General features: G+C 36.5%; 1 protein-coding gene and 1 long non-coding RNA gene across 6 annotated transcripts in view; both read left to right on the top strand.

Annotated features, from left to right (window-relative positions):
• The window catches only part of LOC309631332, a 639,135-nt gene that overhangs the window by 50,939 nt on the left and 566,937 nt on the right, over positions 1–21,259 (top strand). The window lies entirely within an intron of this gene.
• PPP1R1C (protein phosphatase 1 regulatory inhibitor subunit 1C) overlaps positions 1–21,259 on the top strand; it is a 133,733-nt gene that overhangs the window by 50,771 nt on the left and 61,703 nt on the right. For all 5 annotated transcript variants that reach the window (XM_082397626.1, XM_082397625.1, XM_082397628.1 and 2 more), the window contains exon 3: positions 20,005–20,042. In XM_082397626.1, the coding sequence (XP_082253752.1) occupies positions 20,005–20,042 (38 nt within the window). The remainder of the gene's footprint in view (positions 1–20,004; positions 20,043–21,259) is intronic.

Genomic DNA, 21,259 nt, shown 5'->3' with positions numbered 1-21,259 from the left:
CAGGGCATATTCTAGTCACCTATCGTAAGAAATACCTGATAGAGTTCTCTGGCACTTTAAACTGACTGATTCTATGTTAGAATGCTAAAACCACAAGGAAATGACAAATTTACATGCAAAATGAAGAGCTGAGCTGTGCACAGCAATTTCTTTCATTTGTATTTGATTCATTCTCATTCAGTTCTGAAGGCTTGTGGGTCAGTGATCATTCTTGAACTAGTAAACCTAAAGCCTTTATGGAAATTTTGTCCTTGACTCTGCCCCTCCCTGTATGGCTCAACTGTTGATTATCTCGTCAATAGTTGTAATCCAAGGGTCTCTGAAAAAAATGTATTCAAACATAGTAGATACAAACATAGAAAATCAGCCAAAATGTGATAATTTAGATTTTGCTGCTGTTTTCAGAGATCTGATGGCAAATTCCTTCTGAGACTGTCAAAGATGGCACCAATGTCGTGATTAAATCTCTAGAGCACCTCAGAAAGAGGACTAAATTGCTTTTCTATGTTGCTACTCCTCTGTGGAACAGAATTAATTTTTTTCCCACAGAGTAGTGCTAGAAAAAATTTAAAAGACTGCTGAGTGAATATATAATTATACTTAGGATAGTATCTCAGTTTTCTGCCGAAGTAGATAAGTCCATTTTTTAAAAAAAATTTTATTTATTTATTTATATATTTTTGGCTGTGTTGGGTCTTCGTTTCTGTGCGAGGGCTTTCTCTAGTTGCGGAGAGCGGGGGCCACTCTTCATCACGGTGCGCGGGCCTCTCACTGTCGCGGCCTCTCTTGCTGCGGAGCACAGGCTCCAGACGCGCAGGCTCAGTAGTTGTGGCTCAGGGGCCTAGTTGCTCTGCGGGATGTGGGATCTTACCAGACCAGGGCTCGAACCCACGTCCCCTGCATTGGCAGGCAGATTCTCAACCACTGCGCCACCAGGGAAGCCCTGATAAGTCCATTTTTTAAACAGAGCGGAACATATAACTGAAAGATATGCTGAGCGTTCTTAATGGTGTTATGAAAATAAAGATACGACAAACTTTTCTTATTAGAAATATTTCAGGACCCATATCGCCATAATTACACTCAAAGGGAAATTAGAAAAATTTTTAATTTTCAATACCTTAAAATTAGAAATTACCCAAGGAGCTTTACTACTTCAGTTTTGACCCAAAGAAAGAAATATATTTTTTAAGAAAACCAAACCTGTGTCTTAGAGCAGGCATGATTTGATATCTCACCTTCACTGTGGAAGGATAATTTCACTGCATGTTAAATTCTGGGTTGACGTACTTTTAAATGTTACCATCTAATTCTATTGTTTTGTTGTTTTGGTCCACCTTATTGCTTTCTGAAGACTTTTTTTTTTACTTGGCTGCTTTTAAGATTTTCTCTTTTATCTTTGGCCGTCAAAAGTATTGCTATCATATGGCTATACACAATTTTCCTTTTTCTCCTTTTGCTTTTCCTGTTTCTGTTTGGGGTTTGTTAAGCTTCTTATATCAGTGTCATCTGGTGTTTTTTCTTTGTTTTTTAATTCTTGACCATTATCTCTCCCATTCTCTCCCTCTTCTACTTTTCGGACTCCAATTACTCTTATTTTACACATTTTTTACTGTGTCTCAAATGTTGGTTATTCTCTGTTCTGTTTTTTCCATTCTTTTTTTTTTAAATAAATTTATTTATCTATTTATTTTTGGCTTATTTATCTATTTATTTTTGGCTACGTTGGGTCTTCGTTGCTGCGCGCGGGCTTTCTCTAGTTGCGGTGAGCGGGGGACTACTCTTCGTTGCAGTGTGCGGGCTTCTCACTGCTGTGGCTTCTCTTGCTGCAGAGCACGGGCTCTATGTGTGTGGACTCCAGTAGTTGTGGCACACGGGCTCAGGAGTTGCGGCGCACTGGCTCTACAGCACAGGCTCAGTAGTTGTGGCGCACGGGCTTAGTTGCTCCGCAGCATGTGGGATCTTCCCGGACTGGGCCTCGAATTCCCTGTATTGGCAGGCGGATTCTTAACTACTGTGCTACCAGGGAAGTCCCTCATTTGTTTTTCTCTGTGTACTTCAGTTTGGATAATTCTACTGACCTGTCTCCTGGTTCATTAACTTATTTGTATCTTCTGCTAGATCCAAAATGCCCTTAAAACAATCCTTTGGACTCTTAAATTGAGATCTCCTCTGTGGAACAGAATTAATTTTTTTCCCCACAGAGTAGTGCTGACATTCATGAAGTTGTTTCTTTTCATGGATTCTATTTCTGTGTTAAAATTATTTATCTTTAAATCTATTTTGCTCCCTTCTATTTTCATTGAATGTATTAATCATAGTCTTAGATTGTGAACTTCAATAGCTGAATCACCTGTCTTCTATATTCTCATTTTCTCTTATTATTCTCTTTTTTATCTAGTAATTTTTATTGAATGCTGGACATTTGTATTTTAGAGGCTCCAAGATGTTTAAAAAAATTTTTTTTAATGTTTAAAGGATTCACCTTTCTTCTTCTAGGCAGATAGAGTAGGGGACTGATCACTTAATCCAATCTAAACATAAACTAAGCTAAGGTGAGGCCAGATTTTAGTTTTGGTATGGCTCAGTTTACATATGTTTTGCGTTGGTTCTTGTCCTTTCAATTAAGAGCCTGCAGGTCTTTGTCTTGTTGGAATTTATGTTCTGTGTTTAAGAGTTTTTTGAATTACTTATTCACCTACCCTGTACAGCTTCAAAATATCTCAAATGTTTTAAGGGGAAGACAGATTGTACGTTTGAAGCCCCTCAAGTCTTCAATTTTGTTAGTCCCACATAGTTGCCAAAATCTCCTCTGGCTTTTCTGTTCTCCTGCAGTTGCACTCTGCCAGGGACCAAATATGACTTGTCAGCTTCTCACTCCGAAATGTCTCTGATCTCTATAGTTTTCTTTGCTTCTGCAGGTCTTGATGCCTTGCTTTTCTAATTTTGGTAAGTGAAATCATTGGTCTGCCATGAACTGGTTCATACTACCCCAAACAAAACCTCACATTTAATATTAAGGCAGTTCCCCCTCCTAACCCCCGCCTTGTTTCCTTTCCTAGCTCTGTAACTAGCCCATGTAATTTCTACCCAGTCAGTCTTTTAGTATCCATTTTCTCATGGCCCAGGCTCTCAGTGGCTGTGTGCTTGGTCTTAATGTTTGGTTTCATGAAAGTTGATCTTCATCACCTAGTCATATGACCCTGCGGGCTTGTACTGTACCTTGAAATTCTAATTCTGGTCTTTAGGACTGAACTGCCTCTCAGAATCCCACTCTATCTGCTGACCATTGTTTCAGTTTGGTCTTCTGGATACAAAATTGCTGCCTCTACCACCCACTATTGACTCTACAAGTCTCTGCTTGTACATGTGTTAACTCTTAACAGCATTGTGGGACTACTTGCTCCAATGCCACCCTTACCTGGTTCTCTGATGTATCATACTTTGGCATTCATTGATCCCATAGTCAATTTAAATTATTTTATTCTTCTAGACCCTTGCCACAATAAATACTAGTATTGCTTCACTTAGTAATATCTGGCCACCTCTCATCCATAAACCAGTACTTGTATTTTTTCAATAAAGTGGAGTGTAAATCAACTGCAAAGCTGAGAGAAAATTTAAAAGAGAAACATTTTAATGTTGAAGACTTTTTTTCCACTTTATCAATTTGGGTATGCTTTACCTACCTTTCCTAGAGTATGGGTCCTAGGACACATTTGACTGCAATTTTAACCAACCTGTATTACAATAGTCAAACATGTTCTCCTGACTAACTTTAAAAAAAAGGGAATCAAAAACATTCTCTCTGAATGTCTCAGAGAAGCTTCCCATAGAGAAGGGAGTACATTTTGCTTTTAAACAAAACCAAAACTGTAGCTAAGCCTTTCATAATCCAGGAAAACACAAAGGTTAGATGCGAAAATAAAGTTATCTTCACCTGAATACTTTGAATTTTACTGAGGAAATTGATGGGGACAGATGCAGCATTTGTTTCAAGCACTAGCTCAACTGGATAGAAAAATAAATGGAGGAAGAATCTGTACATGATTGAGACTTATTCTGCAATGTTATTGATATTTTCTGTGCAGAATGTGTTAGTAGCATCTCCTGAAGGAAGAAAGAATAATTTAGATGCTGCCTAGTGTGTAAAGGCTGTGATATTGTAGTGTTTACTTTCTTGTTTGTAGATTAAGGGAAGTGAAGAGGTGAAGAATCAACCTCTAGTAATAGTAACGATGGCAACTGGAATATTGTGGTTTAATGAGGAACTTTTTCAGTGCATATGGGAAAGTGGTAATATTCGTAAGGGTTAGTCCTGGTCTTTCTTGATAACTAAATATCACAACCCAACAGTTGCAATATTTCCATTGACGGACATTTAAAAAAATAAAAACCAGTCAATATATTGTCATTTTCTCATCATGCTTCATAAACTTACATGGCCTCTATTTTCCAGTTCAAGCTTTGGTATGAAAGCATGTGGAATTCTTACAGCTATACCAGATGAGTCTCACTGCCTTAGAAAACGCTTTGGAAATATTTTTTATTCAAAAATTTGACTAGCTAACTAAATAATGATCTCTCCATATTTATTCCCACTCTTGGAATATACTTAAACCATTTGATTTTGGATATAAAGGTGGATATGAGATGTTTTAGGTTTAGTGGAGATGGATGGTTGATATTTTATAAAACTGTTTAAAAATGTGATAATACAGTAATTCACAATATATATTTTTCTTACATTTTTTAAAAGATTGCAAAGCATCAGTAGTAGACTGATGATTTTTTAATGCTAAATCTGGTAGAAAAGGTATTAAATGAAATAAACATTTTAGCAATATAAAAATTTTACCTTTTTTTTTCTTTTTAATTCAAGTAATTCAGGAAATTAGTCTGATCATTTTTCCAAGATTTGTCTTAAGGGATGGTTTTGAATAATTACAGTTTAAGTGTAAAGGTGTCAGTGTCCTCTGCTTTTGCAATCACTGCCTTGAGAAGGATCTGTCTGCAGAGGCACTGTCTTAGATTGCTTAATACGGGATGGATGCAATAATTTTTTCAGTTATTAATAAAAACATAAAAATTACGGAAAGTGCTTTAAGTTAATGTATTGAATGCTTAATTCCACACACAATAAAAAGCTTAATTGGCAGGAAATTAAAGAGCCTTGAATCAATTTTCACTCTGTGTTTTGTTAATTGTGGTACAAGTCAGTTTATCATATGAAGTGAGCCTACACAGCCAAGAGCCTGGTGGTGTCTTAGCATGTTGGTCAACTAGAATATAGGTGTTCCATATACAAAATTTTCTTAGATTTTAGAATTTATTTCACTTGGTTTTCTTATTATTTCCTTAAGTAGGCTTTGATATGTACTATTATAGCATGAAGGAAGTGGGTGACCATCTCAAGTATTTCTATAAAGAGACAATCCAATAGAAACCTTAATATGGATGGCAAAGAGGCATTTAAAAGAGGCCATTCCAGTGTTCATTCCTAAACTTTCCTATGGTCGTGATTAAATCATGGTTTTTATGACAACTACTGCAAGGAAGAAAAGTTATGCAAACTGAGTTGATCACACTGCAGTTAAATGATGGCATGGACAAGTAGGTTCAAATGAGTGCCACTGACCACAAAAGCAATTAAACAGGATATTTATAATAACATTTTGCATATGTTTTAGGTGACCAGAGTCTTGGATCCATGCTGAAGTGGTCAGAAAAAACAAGTATCACCTAAAACAAACCTATAGTCTCTGTCATAGAACGAAAAAAATATTGGGAAATCTCTTTCCTTCCTCTTGTTAGATCAGGCATACTTGGCACTCACCCTATCAGCTAGTAGTAACATTTAGACAATGCCAAAGGAATGCCTTGATAAATGAAATAATCTAGTTGGTTTCTTTTGTGTGACTTGTCATTACACACTATGATGGTAGTTTTGTGAAATTCAATCCTACTGAATTCAATTCTAGTGAATTCCGCCGAACTGGTTTATGATTGGCCGCACTACTTTCTCCTTTGACAGTCCCCTCACAGTGACAAATGTGATATCACTGCAGCAACAAAGCAAGATGTTACTTTGCTGTTTCAACCTGCCATTCTGTAAATTGAGGAAAAGAAATTAGTCACCGCACATAGAGATCAGACTTGTGGTTGCCAAGGAGGAGAGGGAGAAAGAGAGGGATGGACTGGGAGTTTGGGGTTGGTAGATGCAAACTATTACATTTAGAATGGATAAACAACAAGGCCCTACTGTATATCACAGGAAACTATATCCAATCTCCTGGGATAAACCATAATGGAAAAGAATATAAAAAAAAAAAAGAATGTATATATGTGTATAACTGAGTCACCTTGCTATACAGCAGAGACTGGCATAACATTGTAAATCAACTATACTTCAATTTAAAAAAATATGTACAAATAAAAAAAAGAAATGAGTCACTGCATTTTGGGATTAGTATTTGTTTGGTCTAACTGAAATCACAAAACATGAAGTTTTTCTTAATGAGTTCTAATATTTTCAGTAAAATAAAATGATTACATTATTATAAAACAAACACGTATGATTATAATTTGTTGACAGGTGACTAAAATAGACTAAATTCCTGTCAGCTAATTAGAACAGCTCCCAAATGAGTGAACTGGAAAAGTCGTATGTTTGAATCCTAAATAAAATGTAACATGTTTCCTTTTTCTTTGGATACTTTCCAAACCTTCAGAATAGGGAAGAAATAGAAGTTATTTTGGAATCATACAAAGCAAGCTTCCCTTTACTCAGTTTCCCCCATCTTATGTAACTGTAGTACAATAATAAAATCATGAAATTGACATTGTTACAATCTGTGTTTATAGTTCTATGCCACTTTTCATGTGTAGATTCCTACCACTGCAGCTGAGAAACAGATTTATTCCATGACCATAAAGATCTCCCTCTTGCTAGAGCTTTATGGTGATACTCACCCCTTTCTCTCCCATGATCCCCAATCCCTAGCAACCACTAATCTGTTCTCCATCTCTACAACTGTCATTCAAGAATGTTATATAAATTGAATCATACAGTGCGTGACCTTTTGAAATTGATCTTTTTTCACTCCACATATTGCCCTTGTATATAATTAGGTCATTTCGATTTTTTATCCACTGTGCCAATCTTTATCTTTTAATTAGTATATTTAGGTCAAATTTAAATTTAACGTAGTTATTCATTAAGTTAGGGCTTGGTTTTTGTTTTCTGTTTTCTCTGTTTTTGGATTTTTTTTTTTATATCTCCCTCTAGTTTACTTGAACATTTTTTATAATTCCATTTTGATTTATCTACAGTGATTTCTGACTGTACACCTTTGTACAGATTTTTTAGTGATTGCTCTACTGTATGTAAATAATTTATCACAGTCTCTTCAGTTTTAATGAAGAATACAAACTATTTCTCTTTAAGTCTCTACTTTCTCTCATTTAAAATATTTTCTTAAGTATTTTCTCTACATACACTGAGAACCATATCAGGTAATGTTAAAATTATTCTATCAATTGTCAAACGTAATGTAGAAAACTCAGAAGGAGAAATAAGGTGTCATTTCTCTCAGGCTGCCTCATTACAACTAGATGGTTGTGAAAGTGCCACCTTCTCATTTGGCTTTCTCAAACAGGAAGGAAGAAGAGCAGTTAATGCCTAAAAGTTTTCAGTATTTTAGAAAGTAGGTGTCCCTTTCCTGGTCCTTTGGTTAGAAAGTATGCTTTCTTGAGCATTTTCTTTGTTTGTTTTTGTCTGTTACTATTAGCGTTTCTGGACTGCCAGCTTCTCCAGCATCTAACCCAGGATATGAGTCAAAAGGAGACCTAGGGAATTGCTGCTATGTTGTTCCTTAGGTTTGAAGTCCCTGGTTGGTCTGTTTTCTTCTCTCTGCCTTTTAGAGACTCCTTATGTTTGTTTTATATATAATGCCCAAGGTTTTTAAGTTATATTTAGCAGTCTAGAGATTTTCACCTTTATTGAGTTTATAATTTCCATGATTAAACTTATATTTCTGTTTCTTTTTATATCCATCTGTTCTTGTTTCAATTTAGCCTAATCTTGTTTCAACATTTTTTGATGTTTAAGAAATAGATATTCTTTCTCTCTTTGTGGGTACCAAATATATTCATTTTAAAGACGTTTTCAAATTGCTCTGAAGTTTTCATTTCATCTGGAGGGAATTCATCTTCCAGTTGCTTTTTTGGCAGTCATTCTTAAATGTGTCTTTTCTTCTTGTGTTTTGAGATTTTAATTTTCAATTCATCATGAGTGAAAATTTCCCCCTCTCTGTGTTCACCTTTCCTTGTTAATGTTCTTGAGTCTTTCCCCACTGAACACTACAAATTTTTAATCTGGAATTAGGTCTTAATTTGGACCTTAAGACTCTTGTTCCATGGTGAAATTAGAAACAGAGCAGATAAAGTCACTGAGCCCACAATGGCTTGTCCCAAATTGTCTGCTTTCTTGTTTCCCTGGATACACAGATCAGTGTTTTTTCTCAGCATAGGTGAGAGAGCCCTGCTTCTGGTTTCAATCAACAAGCCTAGCTTTTGTCCCTTCCTTCACATGAAGTCAATCTCTTTTCTCAAGGGTAAAGAACTCTGAGCTGTCTCTGCCTCCTCCTAGATCTAAAAAGTTTTTCAGGGCTTCCCTGGTGGTGTAGTGGATAAGAATCTGCCTGCCAATGCAGGGGAAACAGGTTCGATCCCTGGTCCGGGAAGATCCCACATGCCGTGGAGCAACTAAGCCCGTGTGCCACAACTACTGAGCCTGCATGCCACAACTACTGAAGAAAGCGTGCCTAGAGCCCGTGCTCCGCAACAAGAGAAGCCCGTGCAATGAGAAGCCCACGCACTGCAACAAAGAGTAGCCCCCACTCGCCAAAACTAAAGAAAGCCCGTGTGCAGCAACGAAGGCCCAACTCAGCCAAAAAAAAAATTAAAAAAAAAAAAAAAAGTCTTTCAGGCCCATGGTTTCTTACCTGCTTGTTGCATTTTTCTATTCTTATATTTAGAGTCCATAGAGATGTTTGACTAATTCTGAACTGTGACTGCATCATTTTAGTTATCTCTTTTTATATTTAATCTGTCATTGTTATTGCTTTTGAGCCCAGAAGTCTTCAAAGCATAAACTTATAACACTCTTTTTATTGGAAGGACTCTTTAAACTGACTTTTCCCTTCACACCCTCTATTATCTAAATTCATCAAAAGTCTGTATCTTTTGGTTTTACTCTAAGAAATTTTATCTCTTTTTACCAAAGCATTCTATATATGGGTCAGTGCTCTTCTGCAGCCAATATCCTGAGTAAATTATGCATTTCCATAGTTTTAGTTATTGTCTGAGGCTGACATCTATAAAAGAACATATTAAATTTGACTTTATCTATCACCTAAAAAAATTTTCTCTTATGATATATATTATCCTTGACCTAGATATATATCTGTTGTCTTCTCAACCTCTAAAAACCAACAGAACAAAGACATATATCCTTGTTTTTCCTCCAAGATTCCCTTTTGGTTTTTTGTTTGTTTGGTTTTTAGTATATATGATCCCATTTTTTTTTACATTAATTTTTATTAGAGTGTAGTTGATTTACAATGTTGTGTTAGTTTCTGCTGCACAGCAAAGTGAATCAGTTATACATATACATATATCCACTCTTCTTTAGATTCTTTTCCCATATAGGTTATTACAGAGTATTGAGTAGAGTTCCCTGTGCTATACAGTAGGTTCCTCTTAGTTATCTATTTTATATATAATACTATGTATATGTCAATCCTAATCTCCCAATTTATCTCTCCCCCACTTCCCCCTTGGAAACCATAGGTTTGTTTTCTACACCTGTGACTCTCTTTCTGTTTTGTAAATAAGTTCATTTGTACCATTTTTTTAGATTCCACATACAAGTGATATATATTTGTCTTTCTATGTCTGACTTACTTCACTCAGTATGACAATCTCTAGGTCAACAACTTAGGTGATATTTATAAGAATTTGAGTGTCTGTACCATTGTCTTAGTAATGACCTAATAAATTGATTTAAAGAAATAGAAGGTATGGCCTCTACCTTAACAAGTTTTCAAACCAAATACTTATTTGTTAAAACTATTTATTTAGCACCTAGTATGAGTAAGTAATTGTGCTACAATTTTATTTTGTATTTTATTTTGTAGACAAGCAGCAAACAGAGGGTCTGTTTTATAAAATGTAGGCACTAGGTATATTTATTTGACAAGCTGTTATGTGTCAGCCATGCTACTGTGCTAAGAGCTGTGGAAGAATCAAGCGTGGAGACTAATCTCCATTCCTTTATAGGTTATTGGAGGAGATAAAACACTAATGACCATAGTGTAAGGTATATAATGATGAATACAATGATACAGGTATAGAGGAAGTGCTGTGAGTACTGGGTGAAGGAGATGACTTCCAGTTGGGAATAGGGGAGGCATGAATTGGGAAAGATTTCCCAGAAGAGATACCATCTGAAGAGAACTTTGAGGGATGGCAGTATTTGGTTTGAGGGAAGGAGAATTCTGGATATGAGGAACAAACACACAAAAGCAGCAAACTGGGGGATATGTATAATCAAAAAGGTACTATCAGTATTTTTAAAATATATTTTGGTCCTTCTCTCTCCATATCTAATCAATAAATAAACCAAAGTAAAGAGCTGTTATTATCATTGGTCTTGTTTGAAAATCATTTCACTCCTCTTTATCTCCACTAACATATCCTAGCTTGCATCAGCTTTTAACAACTTTAACTGAAGTTTAAAATATTCTCTTCATTTCCTTAACCATACCTTTTTTCTCTGTATCTTTAATTAGCCCCATATAAAATATCTTAAATTATATTTTTTTCATGAACTTCTTTTTATAGTTACATTACTTACTTTCTAATAATGACTATCTGGTGTTCTTCAAATCACATACAGAATCCTGACAGTAATAACAAAAATATTTTCAGGGGGTAATTTTTGTTTGTGTTTAGTACTTTTACTTTTTATCCTTTTGTTTAAGTTTTTTTTTATTGATAGACAGTTTTTTAAGATGAGTTTTAGATTTACAGAAAAATTGAACAGAGGTCCCCTATTATTGTATTAACACCTTACATTAGTCATTAAAGTGCAACATTATTACAATTAATGACCCAATATTGATATATTATTATTAACTGAAGTTCATAGTTTATTTAGATTTCCTTCATTTTTAACCCAATGCCCTTTCTCGGTTTTAGGTTCTCATCCAGGATACACCATTACATTTAGTTCTCATGTCTCCTTAGGCTCTTCTTGGCTATGACAGTTTCTCAGACTTTCTTTTTTTGAAGATTATATTAGTCAGGGTTCTCCAGAGAAACAGAAACAATAAAATATATAAAAAGAGATTTACTATGAGGGGTTGGTTTATATGAGTACAGAGGCTGAGAAGTCCCATAATCTGTCATCTGCAAGCTAGAGTCCCAGAAAGCCAATGGTATAGCTTCAGTCCAAATCTGATGGCCTGAGAAATAGGGGGTGCAATGGTGTAAGTTCTGGCTCAAGTCCAAAGGCCCAATGGACTTGAACCACAACTTAGACCATCAGCCTCCCTGGTTCTCAGGTTTTCAGATTTGGATTTATTGTTCTTTTCCTTCTAGTTCTGTAAGTTGTAAAGTTAGGTTGCTGATTTGAAATCTTTCTTGACTTTTAATGTGAGCAGTTACAGCTCTTTTTCTCTTAGCACTGCTATCACTGTGTCCCTTAAGTTTTGGTAAGTTGTGTTTATGACTTCTTCTTTGATTCATTGGTTGTTTAAGAGTGTGTTGTTTAATGTCCACAAATTTGTGAATTTCCCAGTTTTATCTGTACTCATTTCTAACTTCATCTCATTGTGGTTGGAGAAGTCACTTTAGGATACCTTTTAAAATCTATTAAGACTTAATTTGCAGGCAGCGTGTCTAAAGGACAGCCTCTGGAGTGTGGAGTTCTGGAGTTTGGAGGTACCCAGTGTTCTGCCTATGCCTCTGGATGGTCTCAAGCTCAGCACTGCATCTCCTCATTCAGTTGTCTCACTATCCCCACTGGTGTTCAAGGGCCCATGCTGATTTACACAGTGCAGTGTTAACCATGGCAAGATGTGGCCGAACTGGTCTGCTAATGACACCCTATCCTCATGTGTCAAGGTCCTGAATGCTCTTCCTGCTACCTTGTGCATTTGTGGATTCTCTGGAGATGCCTCATAGCTGCCGTGTGGATGACAGGCTCTTGGTGCTCCAGCCAGGCATCAGGGCTGTGCCTCTGAGGTGGGAGAGCCAAGTCCAGGACAATGGTCCACCACAGACCTCCCAGCTCCACGTAATATCAAACGGCAAAACTCTCCCTGAGATCTCCATCTCAATGGCAAGACCCAGCTCCACTCAACGACCAGCAAGCTACAGTGCTGGACACCCTATGCTAAACAACTAACAAAACAGGTACACAACCCCACCCATTAGCACAGAGGCTGCCTAAAATCATAATAAAGTCACAGACACCCCAAAACACACCACCAGACGTGGACCTGCCCACCAGAAAGACAAGATCCAGCCTCATCCACCAGAACACAGGCACTAGTCCCCTCCACCAGGAAGCCTACACAACGCAAAGAACCAACCTTAACCACTGGGGGCAGACACCAAAAACAATGGGAACTATGAACCTACAGCCTGCGAAGAGGAAACCCCAAACACTGTAAGTTAAGCAAAATGAGAAGACAAAGAAACACACAGCAGATGAAGGAGCAAGGTAAAAACCCACCAGAGCTAACAAATGAAGAGGAAACAGGCAGTCTACCTGAAAAAGAATTCAGAATAATGATAGTAAAAATTATCCAAAATCTTGGAAATAGAATGGAGAAAATACAAGAAACGTTTAACAAGGACTCAGAAGAACTAAAGAGCAAACAAACAATCATGAACAACACAATAAATGAAATGAAAAAATTCTCTAGAAGGGATCAATAGCAGAATAACTGAGGCAGAAGAACGGATAAATGACCCAGAAGATAAAATAGTGGACATAACTATTGCAGAGCAAATAAAGAAAAAAGAATGAAAAGAATTGAGGACAGTCTCAGAGACATCTGGGACAATATTAAATGCACCAACATTCGAATTATAGGGGTCCCAGAAGAAGAAGAGAAAAAGAAAGGGACTGAGAAAATATTTGAAGAGATTATAGTTGAAAACTTCCCTAACAAGGGAAAGGAAATAGCCACCCAAGTCAGGAAGCAAAGAGAGTCCCATACAGGATAAATCCAAGGAGAAACACACCAAGACACATATTAATCAAACTATCAAAAATTAAATACAAAGAAAAAATATTAAAAGCAGCAAGGGAAAAACAACAAATAACATACAAGGGAATCCCCATAAGGTTAACAGCTGATCTTTCAGCAGAAACTCTGCAGGCCAGAAGGGAGTGGCAGGACGTATTTAAAGTGATGAAAGGGGAAAACCTACAACCAAGATTACTCTACCCAGCAAGGATCTGATTCAGATTAGACGGAGAAATTAAAACCTTTACAGACAAGCAAAAGCTAAGAGAATTCAGCACCACCAAAACAGCTTTACAACAAATGCTAAAGGAACTTCCCTAGGCAGGAAACACAAGGGAAGGAAAGACCTACAATAACAAACCCAAAACAATTAAGAAAATGGTAATAGGAACATACATATCGATAATTACCTTAAATGTAAATGGATTAAATGCTCCAACCAAAAGACACAGACTGGCTGAATGGATACAAAAACAAGACCCGTATATATGCTGTCTACAAGAGACCCACTTCAGACCTAGGGACACAGACAGACTGAAAGTGAGGGGATGGAAAAAGATAGTCTATGCAAATGGAAATCAAAAGAAAGCTGGAGTAGCAATACTCATATCAGACAAAATAGACTTTAAAACAAAGACTATTACAAGAGACAAAGAAGGACACTACATAATGATCAAGGGATCAATCCAAGAAGATATAACAATTGTAAATATTTATGCACCCAACATAGGAGCACCTCAATACATAAGGCAAATACTAACAGCCATAAAAGGGGAAATCGACAGTAACACAATCATAGTAAGGGACTTTAACACCCCACTTTCACCAATGGACAGATCATCCAAAATGGAAATAAATAAGGAAACACAAGCTTTGAATGATACATTAAACAAGATGGACTTAATTGAAAATTATAGGACATTCCATCCAAAAACAACAAAATATACTTTCTTCTCAAGTGCTCATGGAAGATTCTCCAGGATAGATCATATCTTGGGTCACAAATCAAGCCTTGGTAAATTTAAGAAAATTGAAATCGTATCAAGTATCTCTTCTGACCACAACGCTATGAGACTAGATATCAATTACAGGAAAAAATCTGTAAAAATTACAAACACATGGAGGCTAAACAATACACTAGTTAATAACCAAGAGATCACTGAAGAAATCAAAGAGGATATCAAAAAATACCTAGAAACAAATGACAATGAAAACACGACGACCCAAGACCTATGGGATGCAGCAAAAGCAGTTCTAAGAGGGAAGTTTATAGCAATGCAATCCTACCTTAAGAAACAAGAAAAATCTCAAATAAACAACCTAAGCTTACACCTAAAGCAATTAGAGAAAGAAGAAAAGAAAACCCCAAAGTTAGCAGAAGGAAAGAAATCATAAAGATCAGATCAGAAATAAATGAAAAAGAAATGAAGGAAACAATATCAAAGATCAATAAAACTAAAAGGTGGTTCTTTGAGAAGATAAACAAAATTGATAAACCATTAGCCAGACTCATCAAGAAAAAAAGGGAGAAGACTCAAGTCAATAGAATTAGGAATGAAAAAGGAACAGTAACAACTGACACTGCAGAAATACAAAGGATCATGAGAGATTACTACAAGCAACTATATGCCAATAAAATGGACAATCTGGAAGAAATGGACAAATTCTTAGAAATGCACAACCTTCCAAGATTGAACCAGGAAGAAATAGAAAATATGAACAGACAAATCACAAGCACTGAAATTGAAACTGTGATTAAAAATCTTCTGACAAACAGAAGCCAAGGACCAGATGGCTTCACAGGCGAATTCTATCAAACATTTAGAGAAGAGCTAACACCTATCCTTCTCAATCTCTTCCAAAATATAGCAGAGGGAGGAACACTCCCAAACTCATTCTACAAGGCCACCATCACCCTGACACCAAAACCAGACAAAGATGTCACAAAAAAAGAAAACTACAGACCAATATCACTGATGAACATAGATGCAAAAATCCTCAACAAAATACTAGCAAACAGAATCCAACAGCACATTAAAAGGATCATACACCATTATCAAGTGGGGTTTATCCCAGGAATGCAAGGATTCTTCAATATATGCAAATCAATCAATGTGATACACCATATTAACTAATTGAAGGAGAAAAACCATATGATCATCTCAGTAGATGTAGGAAAAGCTTTCGACAAAATTCAACACCCATTTATGATAAAAGCCCTCCAGAAAGTAGGCATAGAGGGAACGTACCTCAACATAATAAAGGCCATATATGACAAACCCACTGCCAACATCGTCCTCAATGGTGAAAAACTGAAACCACTTCCACTAAGATCAGGAACAAGACAAGGTGGCCCACTCTCACCACTATCATTCAACATAGTTTTGGAAGTTTTAGCCACAGCAATCAGAGAAGAAAAAGAAATAAAAGGAATCCAAATCAGAAAAGAAGAAGTAAAGCTGTCACTGTTTGCAGATGACATGATACTATACATAGAGAATCCTAAAGATGCTGCCAGAAAACTACTAGATCTAATCAATGAATCTGGTAAAGTAGCAGGATACAAAATTAATGCACAGAAATCTCTTGCATTCCTATACACTAATGATGAAAAATCTGAAAGTGAAATTAAGGAAACACTCCCATTTACCATTGCAACAAAAAGACTAAAATACCTAGGAATAAACCTACCTAAGGAGACAAAAGACCTGTATGCAGAAAACTATAAGACACTGATGAAAGTAATTAAAGATGATACCAACAGATGGAGAGATATACCATGTTCTTGGATTGGAAGAATCAACATTGTGAAAATGACTATACTACCCAAAGCAATCTACAGATTCAATGCAATCCCTATCAAACTACCAGTGGCATTTTTCACAGAACTAGAACAGAAAATTTCACAATCTGTATGGAAACACAAAAGACCCCGAATAGCCAAAGCAATCTTGAGAACGAAACATGGATCTGGAGGAATCAGGCTCCCGGACTTCAGATTATACTACAAAGCTACAGTAATCAAGACAGTATGGTACTGGCACAAAAACAGAAATATAGATCAATGGAACAGGATAGAAGGCCCAGAGATAAACCCACGCACATATGGTCCCCTTATCTTTGATAAAGGAGGCAAGAATATACAATGGAGAAAAGACAGCCTCTTCAATAAGTGGTGCTGGGAAAACTGGACAGCTACATGTAAGAGAAAGAAATTAGAACACTCCCTAACACCATACACAAAAGTAAACTCAAAATGGATGAAAGACTTAAATGTAAGGCCAGACACTATCAAACTCTTAGAAGAAAACATAAGCAGAACACTCTATGACATAAATCACAGCAAGATCCTTTTTGACCCACCTCCTAGAGAAATGGAAATAAAACCAAAAATAAACAAATGGGACCTAATGAAAAAAGCTTTTGCACAGCAAAGGAAACCATAAACAAGACGAAAAGACAACCCTCAGAATGGGAGAAAATATTTGCCAATGAAGCAACTGACAAAGGATTAATCTCCAAAATTTACAAGCAGCTCAGGTAGCGCAATATCAAAAAAACAAACAACCCAATCCAAAAATGGGCAGAAGACCTAAATAGACATTTCTCCAAAAAAGATATACAGATTGCCAACAAACACATGAAAGGATGCTCAACATCATTAATCATTAGAGAAATGCAAATCAAAACTACAATGCGATATCATCTCACACCAGTCAGAATGGCCATCATCAAAAAATCTACAAACAATAAACGCTGGAGAGGGTGTGGAGAAAACGCAACCCTCATACACTGTTGGTGGGAATGTAAATTGATACAGCCACTATGGAGAACAGTATGGAGGTTCCTTAAAAAACTAAAAATAGAACTACCATAAGATCCAGCAATCCCACTACTGGGCATATACCCTGAGAAAACCATAATTCAAAAAGAGTCATGTATCACAATGTTCATTGCAGCCCTATTTACAATAGCCAGGACATGGAAGCAACCTAAGTGTCCATCAACAGATGAATGGATAAAGAAGATGTGGCACATATATACAATGGAATATTACTCAGCCATAAAAAGAAACGAAATTGAGTTATTTGTAGTGAGGTGGATGGACCTAGAGTCTGTCATACAGAGTGAAGTAAGTCAGAAAGAGAAAAACAAATACAGTATGCTAACACATATATATGGAATCTAAAAAAAAAAAAAAAAATGGTCGTGAAGAACCTAGGGGCAAGACGGGAATAAAGACACAGACCTACTAGAGAATGGACTTGAGGACACAGGGAGGGGAAAGGGTAAGCTGGGACAAAGTGAGACAGTGGTAGTGTATAAATGGACATATATACACTATCAAATGTAAAATAGATTGCTAGTGGGAAGCAGTTGCCTAGCACAGGGAGATCAGCTCTGTGCTTTGTGACCAGCTAGAAGGGTTGGATAGGGAGGGTGGGAGGGAGGGAGACGCAAGAGGGAGGAGATATGGGGATATATGTATATGTATAACTGATTCACTTTGTTATAAAGCAGAAACTAACACACCATTGTAAAGCAATTATACTCCAATAAAAATGTTAAAAAAAAAAACAGACTTAATTTGTGTTCTTACATATGGTCTCTCCTGGAAAAAGTTCCCATGTACACTTGAGAAGACTATGCATGTGATTGTAATTGGTAGAATCTTTTATATATGTCTATTAGATATATTTGATTTATTAAGTTGTTTAAGTCTTCTGTTTCCCTACTTATCTTCTTTCTGGTTGCTCTACCCATTATTGAGAGTGGGGTATTGAAGTCTCCAACTATTACTGCAGAACAGTTTATTTCTCTGTTCAATTCTGTTAGTTTTGCCTCAGATACTTTGATAGTCTGTTGTTAGGTATAGAAATGTTTATAATTTTTGTATCTTCTTTCTGTATTGAAACTTTTCTTAATATATAATGTCTTCTTTGCTTCATAACTTTTTTTGATTTGAAGTCTATTTTGTCTATTAGTATAGTCACCCTGCTCTCTTTTGTTTTCTATTTGCATAGAATTGTTTTTTCTATCCTTTGACTTTTACCCTATTTGTATATTTGGATCTAAAGTGAGTCTCTTGTAGGTAGTACATATTGGATCATACGTTCTTATCCATTTTGCTAATCTTGGTCTTTTGAAGATTTTAATCTGTTTACATTTAAAGTAACTGATAAGACTTCCTTCTGTCATTTTGCTATTTGTTTCCTATATGACTTATAGCTTTTTTGTCCCTCATTTCCTGAATTCCTGTCTTCCTTTATGCTTACTTTTTAAAAATATTTATTTATTTTAATTTTGGCTGTGTCATGTCTTAGTTGTCACACACGGGATCTTTCATTGTGGCATGCAGGCTTCTCTCTAGTTGTGGTATGCGGGCTCTCTAGTTGTGGCTTGCATGCTCAGTAATTGCGGTGCGCAGGCTTAGTTGCCCCATGGTATGTGGGATCTTAGTTCCCCGATCCGGGATATACCTGTATGCCCTGCATTGGAAGGCGGATTCTTCACCACTGGACCACCAGGGAAGCCCCATGTTTAGTTAATTTTTTATAGTGAACTGTTTACATTTCTTTCTCATTTCCTTTTGTGTACATTCTATAGCTGTTTTCTTTGTAGTTACAATGGGGATTACATTTAAAACCCTAAGGTTATAACACTTTAATTTGAATTTATACTAGTTTAACTTCAATAACATACAAACACTCTTCTTTTACACCTCTGTCCCAACTCCTTATGGTTATTTATATCACAAAATTACATCCTTATACATTATGTACCCCAAAACATAAACTAATAATTCTTTAAATTCACTAGCCTCTTAAATTATGCAGAGAACAAAATGCAGAGTTACAAACCAAAGTTACAATTATACTCGCTTTTAGACATTCTTTGATGAATGTCTCGTTCAGTATTTAAACCACGGCATCAATCTCTCAGCTTTGGGACTAACCTAAAAGTGAGGAACGGTCAACTGGGTCTAGAAGCCAAGAGGCAGAATCCATGCAAAGTAGGTGAGGAGGTAGGAAAGAAGCCCAGCCCAGAATGTCCTCGCTCTGTGGAAGGGGAGTATGTGAGCACCTCTTCCTCCTCTCTCCCCTTCCTCACAACTGTTTTTTTACACAGACTATGTGGAAGTTGCCCTAGAAGTTCACAAGAAATATTTCTGACAAAGTTACTGATTCTTTCCAGGGGCATATAGAAAAGAGGGTGCCTCTTTTAGAGTCAGTGATTGGGCTGAGCGGAAAAGTAGGTTTGTTCTGCTTACTGGCAAACTTAAGGAAAATTGACAGAGGCTACAGTTAATAGACAGGGCTGCAAAATCCAAGAGGAGAGGAGGTTGTTTACGCCTTAGCACTGTGAGGTTGATGATGCCAACAGTTCTTCTAGGAGGCATTTCTCTGGTCCCCCTTCCGGACCGCTGGAAGGCGGGCAATTTGGAATTTCAGGAGGGATGCTTTTTTATTGCCTTTTTTAAACCTGTGGGAGAGGGTTATCTAAGAAGGAAACTATTTCTTTCTGCCTCCCCCTGCCCTCTCAGCCACTAGACTAAGCCATGGATATTGTATGAGCATAAGGCAATTATTAAATCATTCTGTTCCATGTTATTGAAAATTTAATGTGCATATGACAAGGAAAAATATCACCTTTCTAATAATTACACCTACTTCTCTTGCAGAAATAGATGACAAGAGAGTGACCAACACACAAGCAGAAGTAAGTTTTCTTATACTCTGTATAAATGTGTCCAACCAACTAAAAACACAACCAGTTTGATTTGATGTGATATAAAATATGATATGACTATAACTGTGCTATAAAAACTATTTAATTTGCTTTCCCTGACTGAACAAACAGTAAAATGGTGTCATTAAATCTCCACCTCTAGGTTACCCTTGATTCTCCACCTATGAAATACTAACCCCTGGAAAAACTTCTAAAATAAACTACTGATTTTAGAGGCAAGATATGGTATTGATAATTTCAATTTAGTGACTGGTTGTGTATGACCATCACAGGTTGGGACAGCCAATGTTGGAACCCTGGAACAAGAAGGTGGGGGACAGACACCTCTTAAGGGTCCTCTGGTGTGTGGAGCTAAGAGCAGATCCTGAGGCCAGTCTCCACATACACATGTAGGAGTTCAGATTGAAAGTATGAACCAGGGACAGGGGGACTAGGGGAGATGATAACATAGGATACACAGAATACAAGAAAATGAGCAAACTTGTGCCCAGAAATGGAACAAATATTGAGTAGGACTCATGCAGACTTGATACTCAATTCCCATGGCCACATGAGTAGGCATCTAGCAAAACTCAGTGGAAAATGTAGAAAGAACAAGATACCAGAAAGTATCTCTCAAGACTTTCCTAAAAATTTAATGAGATTGTAAATGTGAAATGCTTTGAAAACTAAACTCTTACATAAATATAGTTTTTATTAGTTAATAAGTTTTACCACTGTTACTAAACAAACCAACTTTTCTGTAGAATTAATTTTCTACTTAATCTTTGAATATGTATATGGAAATAAACATATAAGAAAACCTGGAAGTGAATGCTTCTTAAAATCAACCAAATGTGACAGAATACAGCAGAGGTACAACAGAAGGCTCAATCATCCACACATTTATACTAATGTAGAGTTGCCCTGCCTGCATCTGTGCATAATAGACTAGTATCAAAACACTCTATTTTGGAGAAATTTGCTTGTACCATTTGCTTTGGTTGATATGGATTTGGTAACTATTTGGTTGAATTTTTTACTTTTTAATAGGTTGTTTTTGCATCAGCTAAATACCAACATCTTGATGACTCCTTTGAGGGCAATTAAGCTTTAGTATGTATGAGTAAAGATGCCTCAAGCTCTATTTACAACTTCGTGAAACAGTTTCTAGTTTTCTTCAGACTCTGTACATTATGTTCTTTCTA

This window comes from Balaenoptera borealis (assembly GCF_965194805.1).
Source record: "Balaenoptera borealis genome assembly, chromosome: 6".
Lineage (NCBI taxonomy): Eukaryota > Metazoa > Chordata > Mammalia > Artiodactyla > Balaenopteridae > Balaenoptera > Balaenoptera borealis.
The sequence above is the reverse complement of the archived record's forward strand: the minus strand, read 5'-3'. Positions and strand labels throughout refer to the sequence as shown.